Source organism: Macaca fascicularis, chromosome 5 (assembly GCF_037993035.2).
Source record: "Macaca fascicularis isolate 582-1 chromosome 5, T2T-MFA8v1.1".
Lineage (NCBI taxonomy): Eukaryota > Metazoa > Chordata > Mammalia > Primates > Cercopithecidae > Macaca > Macaca fascicularis.
Genome location: NC_088379.1, coordinates 65820500 through 65837740, shown reverse-complemented (window position 1 = coordinate 65837740; position 17241 = coordinate 65820500). Strand labels below are relative to the sequence as shown.

At 36.2% G+C, this 17241-nt stretch overlaps 1 protein-coding gene across 2 annotated transcripts in view; it reads right to left on the bottom strand.

Annotated features, from left to right (window-relative positions):
• Positions 1–16997, bottom strand: part of TMPRSS11A (transmembrane serine protease 11A) — a 42762-nt gene extending 25765 nt beyond the window's left edge. The window contains exons 1-4 of one of the 2 annotated variants that reach the window (XM_005555186.3): positions 16880–16997; positions 14971–15089; positions 2186–2253; positions 95–255 (exon numbers count right to left, since the gene is read on the bottom strand). In XM_005555186.3, coding sequence (XP_005555243.2) covers positions 95–255; positions 2186–2253; positions 14971–15089; positions 16880–16958 — 427 coding nt within the window. In that variant the 5' untranslated portion in view covers positions 16959–16997. Of the gene's footprint in view, positions 1–94; positions 256–2185; positions 2257–14970; positions 15090–16879 lie in introns of those variants that run through there. The other variant, XM_074040949.1, reaches the window with a different exon arrangement.
• Between the last annotated feature and the right edge of the window lie 244 nt (positions 16998–17241).

Below are 17241 nucleotides of genomic sequence, written 5' to 3'. Positions count from 1 at the left end.
ATTTGGAATGGAAATAATGACAAATAAATTTGAGATTAGTCAAAATATGAACCTAATAGAGAACTTCATATCACACAGAAGGGGACCTCCTTACCATTAACTTGAACTGATGAGGCATTTATTGGCAAGGCTCTTAAATTCCTCATCTTCTGATTTAAGAAGTTTTGAATTTTCTTCTCTCTTACTGCCCTTTGCTCAGTAGAGGGGAACTGGAACACCATTATGACATCTGCTTTCACACCATCTTCCTCTGGACTATGCCACACAAAAGAAAGGTACATTTTCAAAGACTACACCTAGAATTGTCCTTCAGCGTTTCCTGTATCTTCCTCCCTTGAATGATCCCTCACTTGCTGAGAGTGTCAAGTGCTGATTGTCTCATGTCATTCTGACCCAAGGTCATTTAATATGTTCCCTCTTCTAGCTTTCATTATGTTTTCAGTGCATTTCCCCCAATTAATTTGAAGGATTGTTACAGAAGCTAGGAATGACAGACGTAAAAAATCATCATCAAAATTATAAGCTTTGAGAGTGTAGAAGAAACCTTCGTGTTTTCTTAGGCTAATCAACTGTGTATTTGATATCTGTATCACTTCTACAGGGTCCATGACAAATGGCCCTCTAATGACAGTGCAATAATTAAAAAGATAGTAAGTTTAATTTTCTAAAGAGGCTTGTTTCTCTTTGGTCAGCTCTGAGTTCATCGTTTTGAGTTGAAATATGTCTCCCTATATCTCCCATTCCATAAGGCCTAGGTCCACCAGTTGGAACAAACATAAAATAATTTCCTCCTCTAGCCCAAATATTTGAAGACAACAATATTGTGGTCCCTGAGTCTTCTCCAAATTAAACATGCCCAATTTCTTGAACTTTTATAATATAAACAGATTCAAGTTCTGTTACCTGAGGAAGTAAACTTTTAAATACTCTTAAAATAGGAAAACCAATTACAGTTAAAAGAAAAACCCTGAAACTAATATATATTGATCTGTTATCTCTCCTATTGTTTTTAAACAAACAAACAAACAAACAAACAAAAAAACTGTGAAAAACACTAGAGGCCCATCTCCCTGAATCTTTTTTGGCTAAAAGGAAATTCTGAGACAATTTATGTAATTTTGTTCATTTAGGCTCTGGAAATATAAAGATCTAAATAACTAGAATTTTATATCAAATTGGCAAACAGATGACTAATTTTACTTCTTAAATCTGAGGAATTAACATTTTTACCAAGTATTATACAGTGATGATGGCTACCATCCAAAGGACTTCACGAGAGTATGATAATGTTGCTACAATAATATGGTAAATGAGAATTTGAAAACAGAAAACATGAAATCTAGAAAGTTTTAGTATTTATATGCTTTTTCTCTCCTAAGTATTGTAGAAATTAACCAATTTATGTTATAAAATCCTTATGGAAGTCACTACTCAGTAAAGACATAGAGAACTTTGGAGTACACCTGCCAACAAAGCATTATTAGTCTATTGGTAAGAAAGTGATAATTATTTTCTTCAAATAAATCAAAATCTGAATATATTATTTTTCTTTATCTTTAAGAAATATGAGTCATACAGGTTCATGCATTTATGTATATGACATGTATGTTCTACTATGTAATTTTTCAAAATAACACAATTGAAACTTCTGAGCAATATCTACAACTGATATGAGTCTTCCCCCTCCACCACAACAAAGAGAAAATTTATTACAACAGGAATATATTTTTGTTTAGGCATGCCTCATGTCGTTAGTTTTCATTAATTTGTGATCCCATTTTGTAGCCAAGTTTGCCTGCTTAACATGTTTGAAATAATATAGTTGTCAAAAGAATACAACTTGGTGCATGCAATGACAAGCTGCTGGGGTTTTCCCCAGGTCACGGGTTCTGGTAAGTTCCAGGCCTCACAATAAGTTGATAGGGTTTGATTCCTGGTTCTGTCACTTTGGGAAACTGTCAGTTGGGGAACTTTGAACATATTTCTTACCCTCCCTGAATCTTAGTCTTTTTGTTGACAAAATGGTGGTCAGCCTTATACTCAAAGACTGCTTTAAAGACAATGTTTATGAAAAATTGTAGCCAAAAGCCTAGTCCATAGAGACATACAATACATGAGGGTCCCTGTCTCCTTTGTTCCTTTTCCCTCCAGTCTTGTGATTCCACTTTTGCCCAACCATACATACGTCAGTCTGACTACTTGGTTCTTGATATAGTTCTTCTTCCAGGCTGAATCTATAAATATCTCATCCACCTGTTATATAACAAGAGGGAAGCTACGTGTTAGTAATATCTTTTATAATAAGAATATGTCTTTGATTAATGTTAAAGCAATGGAAAATTTTTTAACAGAACTAATATCATTATTTAAATTGGTGGATCTTAGCCTTCACAGTGCAACAGAATCATTTGCTGAATTAAAAAAAATTGTGGCCGGGCGCAGTGGCTCACGCCTGTAATCCCAGCACTTTGGGAGGCCAAGGCGGGCGGATCATGAGGGCAGGAGATCGAGACCATCCTGGCTAATATGGTGAAACCCCGTCTCTACTAAAAATACAAAAAATTAGCCGGGCGTTGTGGTACGCGCCTGTAGTCCCAGCTACTTGGAGGCTGAGGCAGGAGAATGGCGTGAACCCGGGAGGCGGAGCGTGCAGTGAGCCAAGATGGCGCCACTGCACTCCAGCCTGGCCGACAAACCGAGACTCTGTCTCGAAAAAAAAATTTATGGATGCCAGAGACCCTCTCCAATAATTTTGATTTTGATTGGTCTAGAGGGGACGTAGGCACTCATATTTTTAAAAAAACCTACCCAAGTAATTCTACTGTGCTAGAGCAGGTTTCTGGAGTAGAAGGTATCTTGCTAAAACACGATAGAAGGAGTAGCAGAGAGATACAGAGCAGAGATGGGATATTCAGGGAGGCTTTGAGTGGTGACAAAGAAAACCCTGCCTCAGTCCTGGATTTGAGCCTATGCTACTGCTCACAAACTGGGCAAACTTGGCAAAGTTACTGAATCAATTTGAGCCTCAGTTTTCGAACCTATAAAACAAAGATATTGGTCTGCTACTCATAAGGCTATGAAGGTTAAACACATATAAAATGCTGGGTAAGATTTGATAGTTAATTGCTGATGGTCCTCTAGCCTCCATCCTGGCATTATAGGTCTTAGCTCTGCAGGTCTTCACTTATAACAGGTAAGGAGGAGGCATTAGGGATTTAGGAGAGAGCCAAACTTTTAAAATTGTTGTTGATTGTGGACCCTAGGGTAAATCAGGGAGGAAAAAAGGATTAGGTGGTATTCCAGTATTAGCTCAAATTTGTTACTCAGTTTATGTCACCAAAGTCGGAGAAGCAAAGCCACTGCTTTTAGTTCATATGCCTGGCTTTAATCTACTGCCACAGTATTGTGATGCTGTGGTCTATCACACCTGGCATTTGGCTTGCAGTATCCCCTAGCACTCACTTCGTAGAAATAGTGTCATCTCAATGTGGGATGGGGAACTACAGTTCATGTTGGACAGAGGAACCAAATGTGCACACAAAATATCCTACATTCTCAAGGAATGAGAAGAAAAACCAACTGTCATGACTGAAACACACACACACACACACACACACACACACACACACAAATATAGGGAAAACTGTTTCAGGGATCAAGAAACAAGTTATAACTTCCTTAGGACACTCAGGAATTCATAAATACTTCATCAGGAACTGAATTATTTGATTTCTTCTTTAACTCTTATTCCGTAAAATAAGAAATATTTTCATTCCTATTAGAAATCTGTGACTCAGAGGCAGTATGTGAATTTCCCTGGCATCATGCAGATACTAGTAAGCTGGGACTGAAACCCAGGTCTTCTATCTGTAGGGTGCTCCTCTTCCCACTCAATCACACAACCACCCTGTTAAATGTGATGTAAATTTTACTTCAGTTTCTTTCATAGAACACATAGTAATAAGTTATCAAATAATTTATTAGCCTAAAGTATAAAACTTGTAGAGATATAGATTTGGTAATAGCCTTAAACTTAAGATCAAAGATAGCATTTAGAAAATAAATTGCTAGTATCCAAAATATGTCTTTATTGGTACTTAAAGAAAGAAAGCCTAAATGGGCTGAGGTGGTGTGGGGCTTATATGCTAGAAACAAAATTCTTTTGGAAGACATGTTTTTGAAAGGGTGACTTTGTTATAATAATTTCTCTCTCATCACCCACAGCCAGCTCTACTACTCAGTATGGAGGCAGAGGAGTCCCCCCTCTACAAAAAAAAAAGGCAAACAAAATGGAACAGGGAGAAAAGTGATACAATTTAGAAGGAAGAAAAGTAAATAGCAGTTAGGTATTTAAAGAAGTTTGTTTTGTAATTACCCTCTGAATAAGTTCAATCACAATTGATTCCTGGCCATTTGTAACTTGTTGGTGAAGGCATTGGATTAAGTTTTTGACTCTGGATAACATCATCAATCTGGCAAGGTGTCTGCTATGAATATCTAAACCAAGCATCAATTTTATCTTTGAATGGTTAGGTTGCCTGGGAAGATAGGAGCTGAAAAAATAACATAAGAAGAATCTAGGCAGAAGAAAGTTTGGTGATCACAATAATAAAAAGGATTCTTCTTTATAAAATTCTAGGACCCTCTCTCTAGAAAAGTCTCATTTACTAGATCTGAGGAGGGCTTGGAATCTTTAGGTGATACAGGTAGTGTGAGGACAACGCCTTGAGAAATGGGGTAGAGGGACTGGTAAAAAGAATTCTTATAAAATGAATTTACAACAGGAGGAAAATCAGAAAAAACATGAACATAAGTTTTATTGTTGAATGGAGCTTATGTATAAACTAGCTTTCTAAAGACCTGGAAATTGTTTCCATGGCAGATGATGGCTTTCATTATTAGAAGCATTCTTTCCGCCAACGTTCTGGCATTCCAAGTTCCCAGAAGTTTCAGAGAAACTTATACATTTAAAGCTGTGTGCCAGCTTGTTATAAATCTATATCTATGCAACCTAATAGCATTAGCAGTTTGTAAATCTATCCTACCTCCTTCTTTAGGGCATTTCTAGAATTTTGTACTTGGAGTTTGTCTCCTAGCATTGAACAGAAGACCCTCTTTCAGGGTAGTATCTCTTTCTGCTTGATGATTTTGACATGCTAGAAATTACACTGAGATTAAGTTCCAAGAGGGCAATTGAAGATTAGTTGGGTGTTTAATGAAAGAGTGAGGGAGAGGCTGTCAACTCAAACAAACAGACTCGCCCAGCCATTCAGCTCTCATTCCTGAATTAACTCTGTTTATACATGTTGCCTGCTTTTCTCTGCAGATGCTTCCTGGCTGGATCCCCTTACAGCAGTCTATGTATTCACTTAGGGAGTGTTTTGTGGCTAACACTGCAAACCGCAGGTACATATGTCACCAAAGACTGGCATATGGAATGTAAATGAAATATAAAAGCTGTTTTTTCCAACATAACACCAGGTGAGCTCCTTAGCGTTAAAGAAACCAAAACTATGCTGTGAAAAAAACTTTACATCCTATTGCTTTCTCCTCATTATAACATGAGTAATATGCAAAGGATATTATGTAAGAGGGCTTTTAAAAAACACTTTTCGCCTTAAATAAAGCTTCACTGAAGTTTCATTGCCACAAGGATTGAACTCAAGGTAGAAATAGAGAATTTGAGCTTTGGAGCCTCTGTTCACAATGTCAGACATTCAAGGTCCTCTCCCTCTGTGACAAACCTGCCCGGCCCCATCTTCAACACCACCAGTTCTTTCAGGCGTGGCCCTCATTTTCCTGCATACTCGCCCCTCTCAGGCTGTTCCTTTGGTCTGTAGCAACCTTCTCATTCTGCAAGTTCTATGTTCCTGAATCACAACTATCCTTCAAGGTCAATCTCAGATAATACCTTCTTTGGGGATATTCATTAATCTCAAACTAATCTGTCTTCCTTCTGTTTCAATTTTTCTAATTCCTCTTATGCCTTCTATTCTTTAATGTAGACATTCATTATATATTTATGCAATATATTCACTATATATTTATTCAAATATATAGTCTCTTTTGTTAAATGGCAAACCCTTTATGCATAGAGCTGGCAATTTATCTTTTCATACTCTAGAAAATAGCATAGTGATTTGCATGTGTTGGTTTGAAGTATATTTTTGTTGAATAAACAAATGAATAAAAAGGTGAGAATTTATTTATCAGAAAGTTTTGCATTTACCAGGAAAATTTTACAAGACTTTTTAAAGTGTTTGCTTTACATCAGGTTGAGATCAATGCTCCTAGAAAAAAAAGAAAATTGCACATGAATTATTGGAAGGGATTTTTTTCCCTGTTTGTGGACATTTTCAGGTAATTGATTATTTGTGGAAGGCTCCTCCTTGGTAAGACTGTAATAATTATAATAGTAGGAATCACTGTTGTCTGCCATATATGCACCAAGCACAGACGTCATTGTGTTTGAACTCATTTGCTTTCAAATCAACCCTCTAAGGTGAGTACTATGATTATCCACATTTCATAGAAGAGGAAGTGACTTGCCCAAGTTGACACAGCAGTGAGCCACAGAGCTCACTGAAACAAGGGCCATGTAGCTTCAGAGCCTGTTAATGCCTTCATAGTGCCTGCCTCAAGATGAGCATGCAGGTAGGTTCTCACTAAGACCTTCTACCCACTGATGGACAGCAAGCAGTTTGTAAGTGGATCAGAAACTGTTGCACTCCTCTCCAAAGGCAGCCTATTTTCTTTACTCCCCAAAAATAAGAACCATAACCTTGGTAGTTTTTACTGCAATCCTTTAAAATTTGTGTCATATCCATATAAAACTCCAGGTGTTTTTTTGATCCAAGAAGTCAGCTATGAACCATTCTCTCAGGCCTGGATAGAGGTTAGTCAACCAGAGCACTGAGTGATGTTCACAGAATTTTGAGGCTTATTAGCCTTCTTGGGGTCAGGTCTAACTGACCAGTGTCATACATGCTGTGTGGGTGTGGAGGATGCCATGAAACTGTGACTTTCAGATCACCCTAAACAAAGAGGTAATCAGATCATCAAATGGGATGTGATACTTTGTGATGCCATCAGCCATTTCTTTGATTGCACTGGTCCTTCTTCAATGTTTCTTTGTGGAATGTCAGAAGGAAATGGACAGACATCTGTGACTAATCACATGTAACAAGTAGCAATATATGAGATATCCATATCCCAAATTGGTTTACATTTCTGAAATTATGAGGCAAAATATTTATAGAATTTAAAAGTTTGCAATTTAGGATTTTAAAGAATAAAGTATTAACTTTCGGTGTACCACAAAAACCTAGATCTTTGAATTGCTTTTTTAAAAGAGGAAAATATCTCATTTGGATCTATTTAAAGCTGTACTAAAAATATTTAAAACCAGGATACCCAAAGCAAGGGAAGGTCATTATTTAGAAAGTTCATGTCCTCTCCAGATTTGTTGTCTTCTAAATCTCTCAATTTGATTCGTTTATGAGAGAGAATCATTTTTCTTAGCCTTTTATAGTGCCTAACATGACATCATGCTGTATTTGCTGAATGATGAATGATGAACTACATAGATCCTCCTGTGAAGACTATGCTGTATTTATAACTTTATCAGGAAATTTAGAAATAGTTCATATTACTTCTTTTCTCAAAAAACTTCCCTCAAAAAGCATACTCATTCACATCTTTCTTCCAACTGTAGATTGTTCACACTAGATATACATACCTACGTCAATATATCCATCAGTTTCCTTCATCTCTCTCTATTACAGTTCCTTCTACCTTTGCCTTCCTCACCAAAAACTGATACAAGGAAATGAGAACGAGAATATTTTTCTATAGTAAGTGTATCTAATGTATCTGTCAAGAAAAAGTGAGCTAGCACAGCATAGAGGATTTATAATCTTTATGGATTTAAAAAATTAAATGAGAGAAGAATTGATTTAGATTTTAATAATTTTCTCTTCTATCTTAGCTGAGTCCTTTCCTGACAGTAGAACAATTTAGTGGAAAGAGCACATGTATGGAGTTACCTAGATGACTTCAAATCTCCCCTCCATCATTTTCCAGCTATGGACCTTAATTTCAGAAGCTTGGTTCTCTTACCTGTAAAGAGGAGATAACAGTGCCTTCCTTGTGGTGTTACATCCATGTTGCTGCAAAGGACATGATTTCATTTTTTTTTATGGCTACATAGTATTCCATGGTGTGTATATATATATATATATGTATATAGATACCACAATTTGTTTGTCCAATCCACCACTAATGGGCATCTAGGTTGATTCCACATCTTTGATATTGTGAATACTGTGGTAATCAATGTGACAGTGCATCTGTCTTTTTGGGAGAAAAGTTTATTCTCCTTTGGGTATACACCCAGGAAGAGGATTGCTGGATTGAGTAGTAGTTCTATTTGGTACTTTGAGAAGTCTCCAAACTGCTTTCCACAGTGGCTGAACCAATTTACATTTCCAACAGTATTGAAGCATTCTCTTTCTTCCACAGTCTCATCAGCATCTGTTATTTTTTTACTCTTTAATAATAGCCATTCTAACTGGTATGAGATAGTATCTCACTGTAGTTTTGATTTGCATTACTCTGATGATTACTGACGTGGAGCAGTTGTTCATATGTTTCTTGACTGCTTTGTATGTCTTCTTTTGAGCAGCGTCTTTTCATGTTCTTTGCCTACTTTTTAATGGGGTTATTTGGTTTATTTTGCTTGATGAGTTGTTTAAGTTCTTTACAGATTTTGGACATTAGACCTTTTCAGATGCATGGTTTGCAAATATTTTCTCCCATTTTGTAGGCTGTGTGTTTACTCTGTTGATAGTTTCTTTTATTGTACAGAAGTTCTTTAGTTTAATTAGGTCCAACTTGTCAATTTTTGTTTTGTTGAAATTGCTTTTGATGACTTAGTCATAAATCCTGTGCCAAGACTGATGTCTACAACATATTTCCTAGGTTTCCTTCTAGGGTTCTTACATTAATTGTTTGTGGTCTTACATTTAATTCTTTACTCCATCTTGAGTTAGCTTTTGTATGTGGTGATAGTTAGGGGTCCAATTTCATCCTTCTGCTTCTGACTAGCTAGCTATTCCAGTACCATTTATTAAATAGAAAGTTCTCTCTCCATTGCTTATTTTTGTTAATTTTATCGAATATCAGATGGCTGTAGATGTGTGGCTTTATTTCTGGGTTCTCTATTCTGTTCCATTGGTTTATGTGTCTGTTTTTGTACCAGTACCATTCTGTTTTGATTACTGTAGCCTTAAATTATAGTTTGAAGTCGGGTAGTGTGATGCCTCTGGCTCTGTTCTTTTTAATTAGGAGTGCTTTGGTTATTGAGGCTTTTTTTTTTTTTTTTTTTTAGTACTGTATGAAGTTTACGAAAGCTTTTTCTAATTTTGTGTGGAAAATTATGTTGGTAGTTTTGTACGAATAGCATTGAATCTGTAGATTGCTCTGTGCAGTAGGGCCATTTTAACAATATTGATTCTTCCAATCCATGAGCGTGGAGTGTTTTTCCATTCATTTGTGTCATCTCTGATTTCTTTCAACAATGTTTTGTAATTTTCCTTATAGAGATCTTTTACCTCCTTGGTTAAATGTATTCCTAGGTATTTCATGTGTGTGTGTATGGCTACTGTAAATGGGATTGTGTTCTTGATTTGGCTCTCAGCTTGGACATTATTGTTTAGAAATGCTACTGAATTTTTTACATTGATTTTGTATCTTGAAAATTTACTGAAGTTGTTTATCAGTTTTGGAATCTTTTTGTAAAGCCTTTAGGGTTTTCTAGGCATATAATCATATTGTCAGTAAAGAGAGATAATTTGGCTTCCTCTTTTCCTATTTGGATGTCTTTTACTTCTTTCTCTTGCCTGATTGCTCTTTCTAGAACTTCTAGTACTATGTTGAATAGCAGTAGTGAGAGTGAATATTCTTGTATTGTTCCTGTTCTTAAGGAGAGTGCCTCCAGCTTTTGCCCATTCAGTGTGATGATGGCTGTGGGTTTGTCAAAGATGGCATTTATTATTTTGAAGTATGTTTCTTTGATGCCTAGCCTGTTAAGGGTTTTTATTATGAAGGGATGTTTAATTTTATCTAAGCTTTTTCCACATCTATTGAGATGATTGTATGATTTTAATTTTTAATTTTTAAATTTTTTTTGAGATGGATTTTTGCGCTGTCACCCAGGCTGCAGTGCAATGGCGTGATCTCAGCTCACTGCAGCCTCTGCCTCTTGGGTTCAAGTGATTCTCCTGCCTCGGCCTTCCGAGTAGCTGGAATTACAGGCACCTGCCACCATGCCACCATGCCCGGCTAATTTTTGTATTTTTAGTACAGATAGGGTTTCACCATGTTGATCTCAAACTTCTGACCTCAGGTAATTTGCCCACCATAGTCTCCCAAAGTGTTGGGATTACAGATGTGAGCCACTGTGCCTGTATAATTGTATGGTTTTTGTTTAATTCGGTTTATGTGGTAAATCACATTTATTGATTTACATATGTTGAACCAGTCTTGCATCACAGAAATAAAGACTACTTGATTTTGGAAAATTCACTCTTTGATGTGCTGCTGGATTTGGTTTGCTGGTATTTGGTTGAGGATTTTTATATCTATGTTCATCAGGGATATTGGCCTGTAATTTTTCTTTTTTCATTGTGTCTTTGTCAGGTTTTGGCATCAGGGTAATGCTGACTTCATAGAATGATTTAGGAAGAAGACTCTTCTCAATTTTTTGGAATAACTTCATTAGAATTGGTCCTAGCTATTTCTTGTATGTCTGGTAGAATTTGGCTGTAAATCCTTCTAGTTTGGGCCTTTTTTTCCTTTTGGTTGGTAGGTTTTTTAAATTATTGATTTAATTATGAACTCAATATTGGTCTGTTCAGGGTTTCAATTTCTTTCCTATTAAATCTTGGAAGATTGTGTTTTTCCAGGAATGTACCCATTTCCTCTAGATTTTCTAGTTTATCTACATAGAAGTGTTCATAATAGTCTCACATGATCTTTTGTATTTCTGTGGGATTGGTTGTAATGTTACCTCTGTCATTTCTGATTGTGCTTATTTGTATCTTCTCTCTCTTTTTTTCTTTGTTAATCTAGCTAGCAGTCCAGACTGGTTTTGGCTGACTCACAGAGGACGCATAGTAAGGGTTTCGTGTCCTCAGCTTCACCTTTTAACATCAAATGGCTGAAAACTCCACCCTTGGATCATGCTAATGCCACCATTTTTTGAACATGCAAAACAGTAAGAGGCATAAAGCTCAATTGCACATGGTCATGTTTCTCCTTTCATAAGTATTTGTGACTTCCACTAGAACTTATTGAACATGTATACTTAGCCAGCTCATTCAGCATAAATTCCTGGCTTATCCTTCCCTCCCTCGAAGTGCATGCTCTCAGCTTCTGCTGGATGCCATGCTTCTCTGCCTGCAGGATGACCAGCCTACAGTAATCAGACATCAGTAATGTCTGATTAATGGACTCTTCTCTGAAGGATGATATGAGAGATGAGATATATCTGCTCCACTACCTCAGGGAACAGGGATGGATTATAGCAGTATCTAAATATGAACTCATTTTACTTTTGCATCTCAATTTGCATTCAAATCAGTAAAGCCTAAAGAGAGGAAGAACAGGACCTGCCACCTGTCTTCCTTGGTTGTCTAATTAGCACCCATGTAGGACAGAAAGAAGAATCTGGTTGTATTCATCGGGATTTAGCAACAATAAACAGGTGTGGCTCAGGATGAGGCATAAACTCTTCCTGTAATTCTTCTAAAGCTAACCTGGTGGGAGATGGGAGGAGAAAAACACCTGTCTTATTTAAACAGAGTTAAAAAATATAAAGCCTTTTCTGACCATGGGAATCTTTGTCCGGTTTTGAAGTTTTTCGGTACTTACTGTGCTCAACATATAATTTAGCCCTTAATTACATCATGTCATGATACTCAGTTCCATGTGTGTTACTCACATCTCTCCAAAAAGATTGGAAGCAGTTTGAGGAGACAGATCATGTTTCCTCTTCTGCGAGACCCAGGTGCCAAGAAATGCATGCAATGAGCTCAATAATCACATCACATGTTAGGAAAAGCCAAGATATTTTAGCTATTTATATTTAAAAACTGGCTCACTATATGAATTAAAAAACTGAATCTACCTAACCTCTCATCCAAAGGTGGATTCCACATGTACTAGAGACCTAATGTAAAAGATAAAACTATAAGGTTAATAAATAACATAGTAAAATATTTTTATGTCTTAGAAGGGAAGGAGGACTTCTTAAAGAAAAGCTTCAAAATACAATCATAAGGCAAAACAGTGAAAAAATGATTACCTCAGTTACAGATTTCTGTTTTGTAAAGAACAACATGGTCAATATTAGTAGAAGACAGAATGGATAAGTGCAGTGTCTACAACCAACACACTATCAATATCTAGAAAATGTAAAGAACTTCTGCAAAGCAATACAAATAAGGTAAAAAAGGAAGTCTAACAGAAAAATAGGCAAAGAATATGTACAGGCAATTTATAGAAATGAAAGTCCAAAAAGTTAGTAATTATACATAACAATGCACAAACTCATTAGTAATTAGAACATGCAAAGTAAATCACAGATAAAATACTACTTTATACTTATTAGTGTGGCAAATTCAGAAAGTCAAATAATTTGAAGTGCTGTGGACTGAATGTTTATGTTCCCCTGAAGTTTATATTTTGAGATCCTAACTCTCAAAGTGATGATAGAGGAGATGGGGCCTTTGGAGGATAGTTAGGTCATGAGGGTGGAGTTCTCATGAAAGTCATTCGTGTCCTTACAAAAGAAAGTTCTCTTATGGCTTCTGCCATGAGGGACACAGCAAGGTAGTGTTCTATGAACCAGGAAGCAAGCCCTCACCAGACATCTGCTAGATCCTTGATCATCTTCATCTTGGAACCTTCAGCCTCCAGAACTATGAGAAATAAGTGTTCATTGTTTAAGATACCCAGCCTATGGGATTTTTTTGTTGTAGTAGCCTAAACATACTAAGATACTAAGTGTTGGTTAGATGTGGGGACATGAAATCCTCATGCATTGTAGATGGGAGTGCACACTGATTCAGCCATTTTGAAGAGCAAACCTGTGCCAAATGGTCAAATTAAGTATATGTGCATTCAATGACCTAGTAATTCTGCTTCCAGAAGTACTTGCATGGTCTATAAGGGGGTAAGTAGGAGTCTGTTTAGTGTGGCATTTCTTGGCATGACGGGCAGGTAAAGTATAGTAGATACACACTATGAATTAGCAGTTAACAGCAATAAACTAAAGGTATATATAGTAACATAGATCTTTTTAAAAGTTCTCAGTAAAAAGAGGTGAAACAAAAGTGATTTATAACACAAAATGTAAGTTAAAAGCATGTGCATGCAAAACAGCAAAACATATTTTTAAGAATGAATACAAACAAAAGAATACCTCATGAAACAGAATGGCTGCCTGCAAGGGGGAGGGTAAGCGCTTATGCTATGGTGATAAAGGAGGATAAATAAATAATGCAGGTACCCATGATGATAATATGTCCTTATTTAACTTAGTCTTAGCCTTTGAAGGAACACATGCTTAGCTGAAACTTAAAAGTCCATTTTTAAATAGAGTTTCTGTTCATCATGCACTTCTGCATTTCTCTCACTTCTTTTAGAGCCTTTGCATTCTTGTCCATTTACTTCAGTGAAGAAAGAATTGCTTAGTTAACTTACAACAACAACAGTAACCATAGTGTTGGCCATAAAACATCAATTAAACAAATTTCAAAAATTCCCAGTAAATTGTAACATTTTCCATCATTCAAATAATGTGTTTATCTTTTTAACTAAGGCAAGTTAAGAGTTTTCTTTTTTTACATTGAGGAGGTTATGTGGAGTCACTTAGGACTGGAGGAGTAGAGGAGGTATTTGGGTGTATAGGTGCAGGCTCCAAGTTCATCCTAGCATAACTCAAGAATTGATTGCAAATGCTCTTTTATAAGATGCTCTGCATGTGAAAGAATGAAGAATCTATATCAATCTGTAGACATTAACTATTGGTTGGGAAAGATGAAACCACAAAATTAAAAAATTGTGCATGATTTAATGTTAACTGAAAATAGAGATTATAAAGTCTACGATATTATTGTAAATATGATGCCATTAGGTATACTATGGACAAAGAGCAAATGATCACAGGAAGAAATGATAAATGATTTGAGAAAGAAAGTGTCTTAAAAATGGTTCTTTGACTAAAACAAACCAACACATTTGTCCCTTCTTTCTTTTTAAAATAACTCTCTGCTTCTGTGCTTCCTTGTCAGAAAAATTAATTTGAACCTAGTTATCGAGTGAGAGTTCATGGGCATTCTGAGTGGAATGATTATGTAACTGAGTGTGCTTTTTTCTTTTTGGGAGCAGTCTTGCACTTTAGCTTTAACAAAATTATTAGCATTTGACTTGATTACTACAAAATAAGTCTGAGTTTTTGTCTTTATCAATACACTTACAAGATGAATGTAAATTCTGAAAATACTCAAAATCTTAAAATGCAGTCTTACAAAAAAGTGTGTGGACTTATAAAAACTAGTTTTGGTATGATTAGGCTTTTCTTCTGGGGAAACTTAGTGGAATTGGGGAAGAAATGGGCTAGGATATCTTGGCCTCAATTCTCTTACCTTTAAATAAGGTAGTTGAGTTAGAAAGAGGGGCTTATTAGAATCACCCATTTGTTAGACATGCAGATTCCCTTACTCCCCTCTCCCCACCTACCCATCTCATCAGACTCTGATTAAGCAGGTCTGGGATGCGGCCTAGCAATCTGCAAGATGATTCTAATGTGGGTGGTCTGAAAATCATGTTTTTAGAAATGGAGAAATGATCCACAAAATCCCTTCCACTTACATTATTCTGTGATAAAAAGAAGTTTACCTGACTCACCAAATTTTCGGTCGTCTCTCGTAAGTCCTTAAGTTGATATGTGTTGCTTTGTCCAAAATTGTTATTGATTTGTGGATCTAAAATTTTAAAGGAGCCATGATAGTACTCCATTTTTTGGTCTGTAATGGAAATGAAAAATAGGAAACTAAATGGTTTGGACAAAGATTTCAGAACCCAATTATAGTGGGGCCAATATAAAGTCTTGAATATGTCCCTGAGCTCCTTCATATTTGAATTTTGTTTTAAAAAATTAATGTTTTATATTAATTATAATAGCTGCCATTTATTGAGTTTCTACAATATGCCAGACACAGTCCTGTGCAGCTTTCATGAATTAGCTCATTTAATCCTCACACCAGCTCTCTAAGATTGGTATCATCTTCATTTTACAGATAAGAAAAGTAAGGCACAGAGGCGTTAAGTAACTTGTTCTATAACTAGTAGGTGGCCTGTCCAAGCTTTAAATCCAGTCTAGCTGTAGAGCTTGAACATTTCATTGCTACATTGCTCCTTGCTGAGTTGAAATGTGTACCACCATACGCTCTAGTGGAAGTAGAGATAAGTGAATGTCCTTGTGAATTTTGATTTGTAACAAGACTGTCAGGCACACTAAGAAAAACTTGAAAAGAAAGTGTAGAGAGGAGCTGTCTTGAGATTGAAGACGAGACTAGTGTGCAACAGGGATAAATCTATTAGGAAATATAAGAAAGGAAAGTAGTTGGGACTCCTAAGGAATTTGGTAATCTGAGGAGTAAGGCCCAGAGTGGGTAAGACAGCTACAGAGTTAAAGATAGAGAATGGAATAAACACAAGACAACCTAAATCCTTGAGAAGCCTGGCTCAGGGAAGAGGCAGTGGGTTTCCAGACTACAAATCAAGGAAAGAAACAGGGATATCAGGAAGGCGTATGTCTTAAGTGGGAAATCTCTGACCTTGTAATATCTTTTTGGACGTCCTGATTACTTATCCATGTAAGTCATACTGTTGTCAAACCTTACTCTCATTGGGCTTTTATGCAACCACATAAACAGACCTGAGAATCTTTTGCCAATGGTATAAACTACAGCTGGAGTTGTCATATAAGGCCTAGGACTATGATCTTAAGCCCTTTAAGGCTCCAGATAGAGTCTTTGCTCCCCCATTTAGTCTGTGGAAGGTGACGACAGATAAGACCATTAAAGTGAGCAGCCTGAGTTATTTATCACATACATTCATGTGAGAGTGACATTGTAGAGATTTGTCAGAAAATATAAATGGCTTGTATTCTCAGAAAGAGACTCAATATGAAAAAAGAATCTTGAAACGCATTATTTGTGTAATTACAAGTATATTCATTGATAAAAATATACTCCCTGAATATTTTTTTGGCAAGAGTAAATTTTTTTCTCTAAAAATAAATGATAATATTGTGTCATACTATAGGTTTTCAATCATTTTAAAATTCCTTATTTTATTAGACAAGTGCTTTTCTTTTGCCTTAGAAATGTTGGACAGAAAATGATGGTTCATGAGTAAAAGAGCCAATTTTAATAACTAATTTATCATACCTTTACATTTTAATATATAATAAGTGATGAGTTGTTTATTATAATTACTAGTAAGTTTCAGACGATTACAATTTTTGATCATTTTGTGTAGATTCTCACACAAATCTAGATTGAGAGTTCTAAGGAAATTGGAAATCTGTCTACTTTGATTAAGCTGTATCCTGAGTATCCAGAAAAGTAGTCACATATAATAAGCATTTAGTACTTGCTTATTGATGAAATGACTGAAACAATTAAACATACTCTGTGGAAATTTGCAGGTAAATGTGCAATTTTTTAGATGAAATTACATTTACATATATGTAAATGAAGCTTTGCTGAAAAATAAAATCATATAGAGTGAAATCCTTAATTTTACTTACGAAATACTAGGAAGTGAACCAGGAGACCTATGGTCACTGCCACCACTGTCAGGGACAACACAATGAGAACGGCAATCATCCATGGCTTCAGATACCTTCTTTGGGTGCCAAATCCTACCGTCCTGCAAAAAGGAAGGGCCCACTGGTTACTCTCAGATAGTAATGTTGCAGGTTTTCAGCTCTCCTTAGACAAGTTCAAGCTGCTGTAGCCTGCCTTTCCCTGCAAAAAGTTGTTGGTCTTTAATTTTGTTCAACGTCATCTTGGCCTGAGGAGATGTGTTTAAAAAAAAAAAATCAGCATCTGGGAATCCTAATGTTGCTCCTGGTTTCTATTCTACAGGCATTTGATGGCCTCTTTGTGG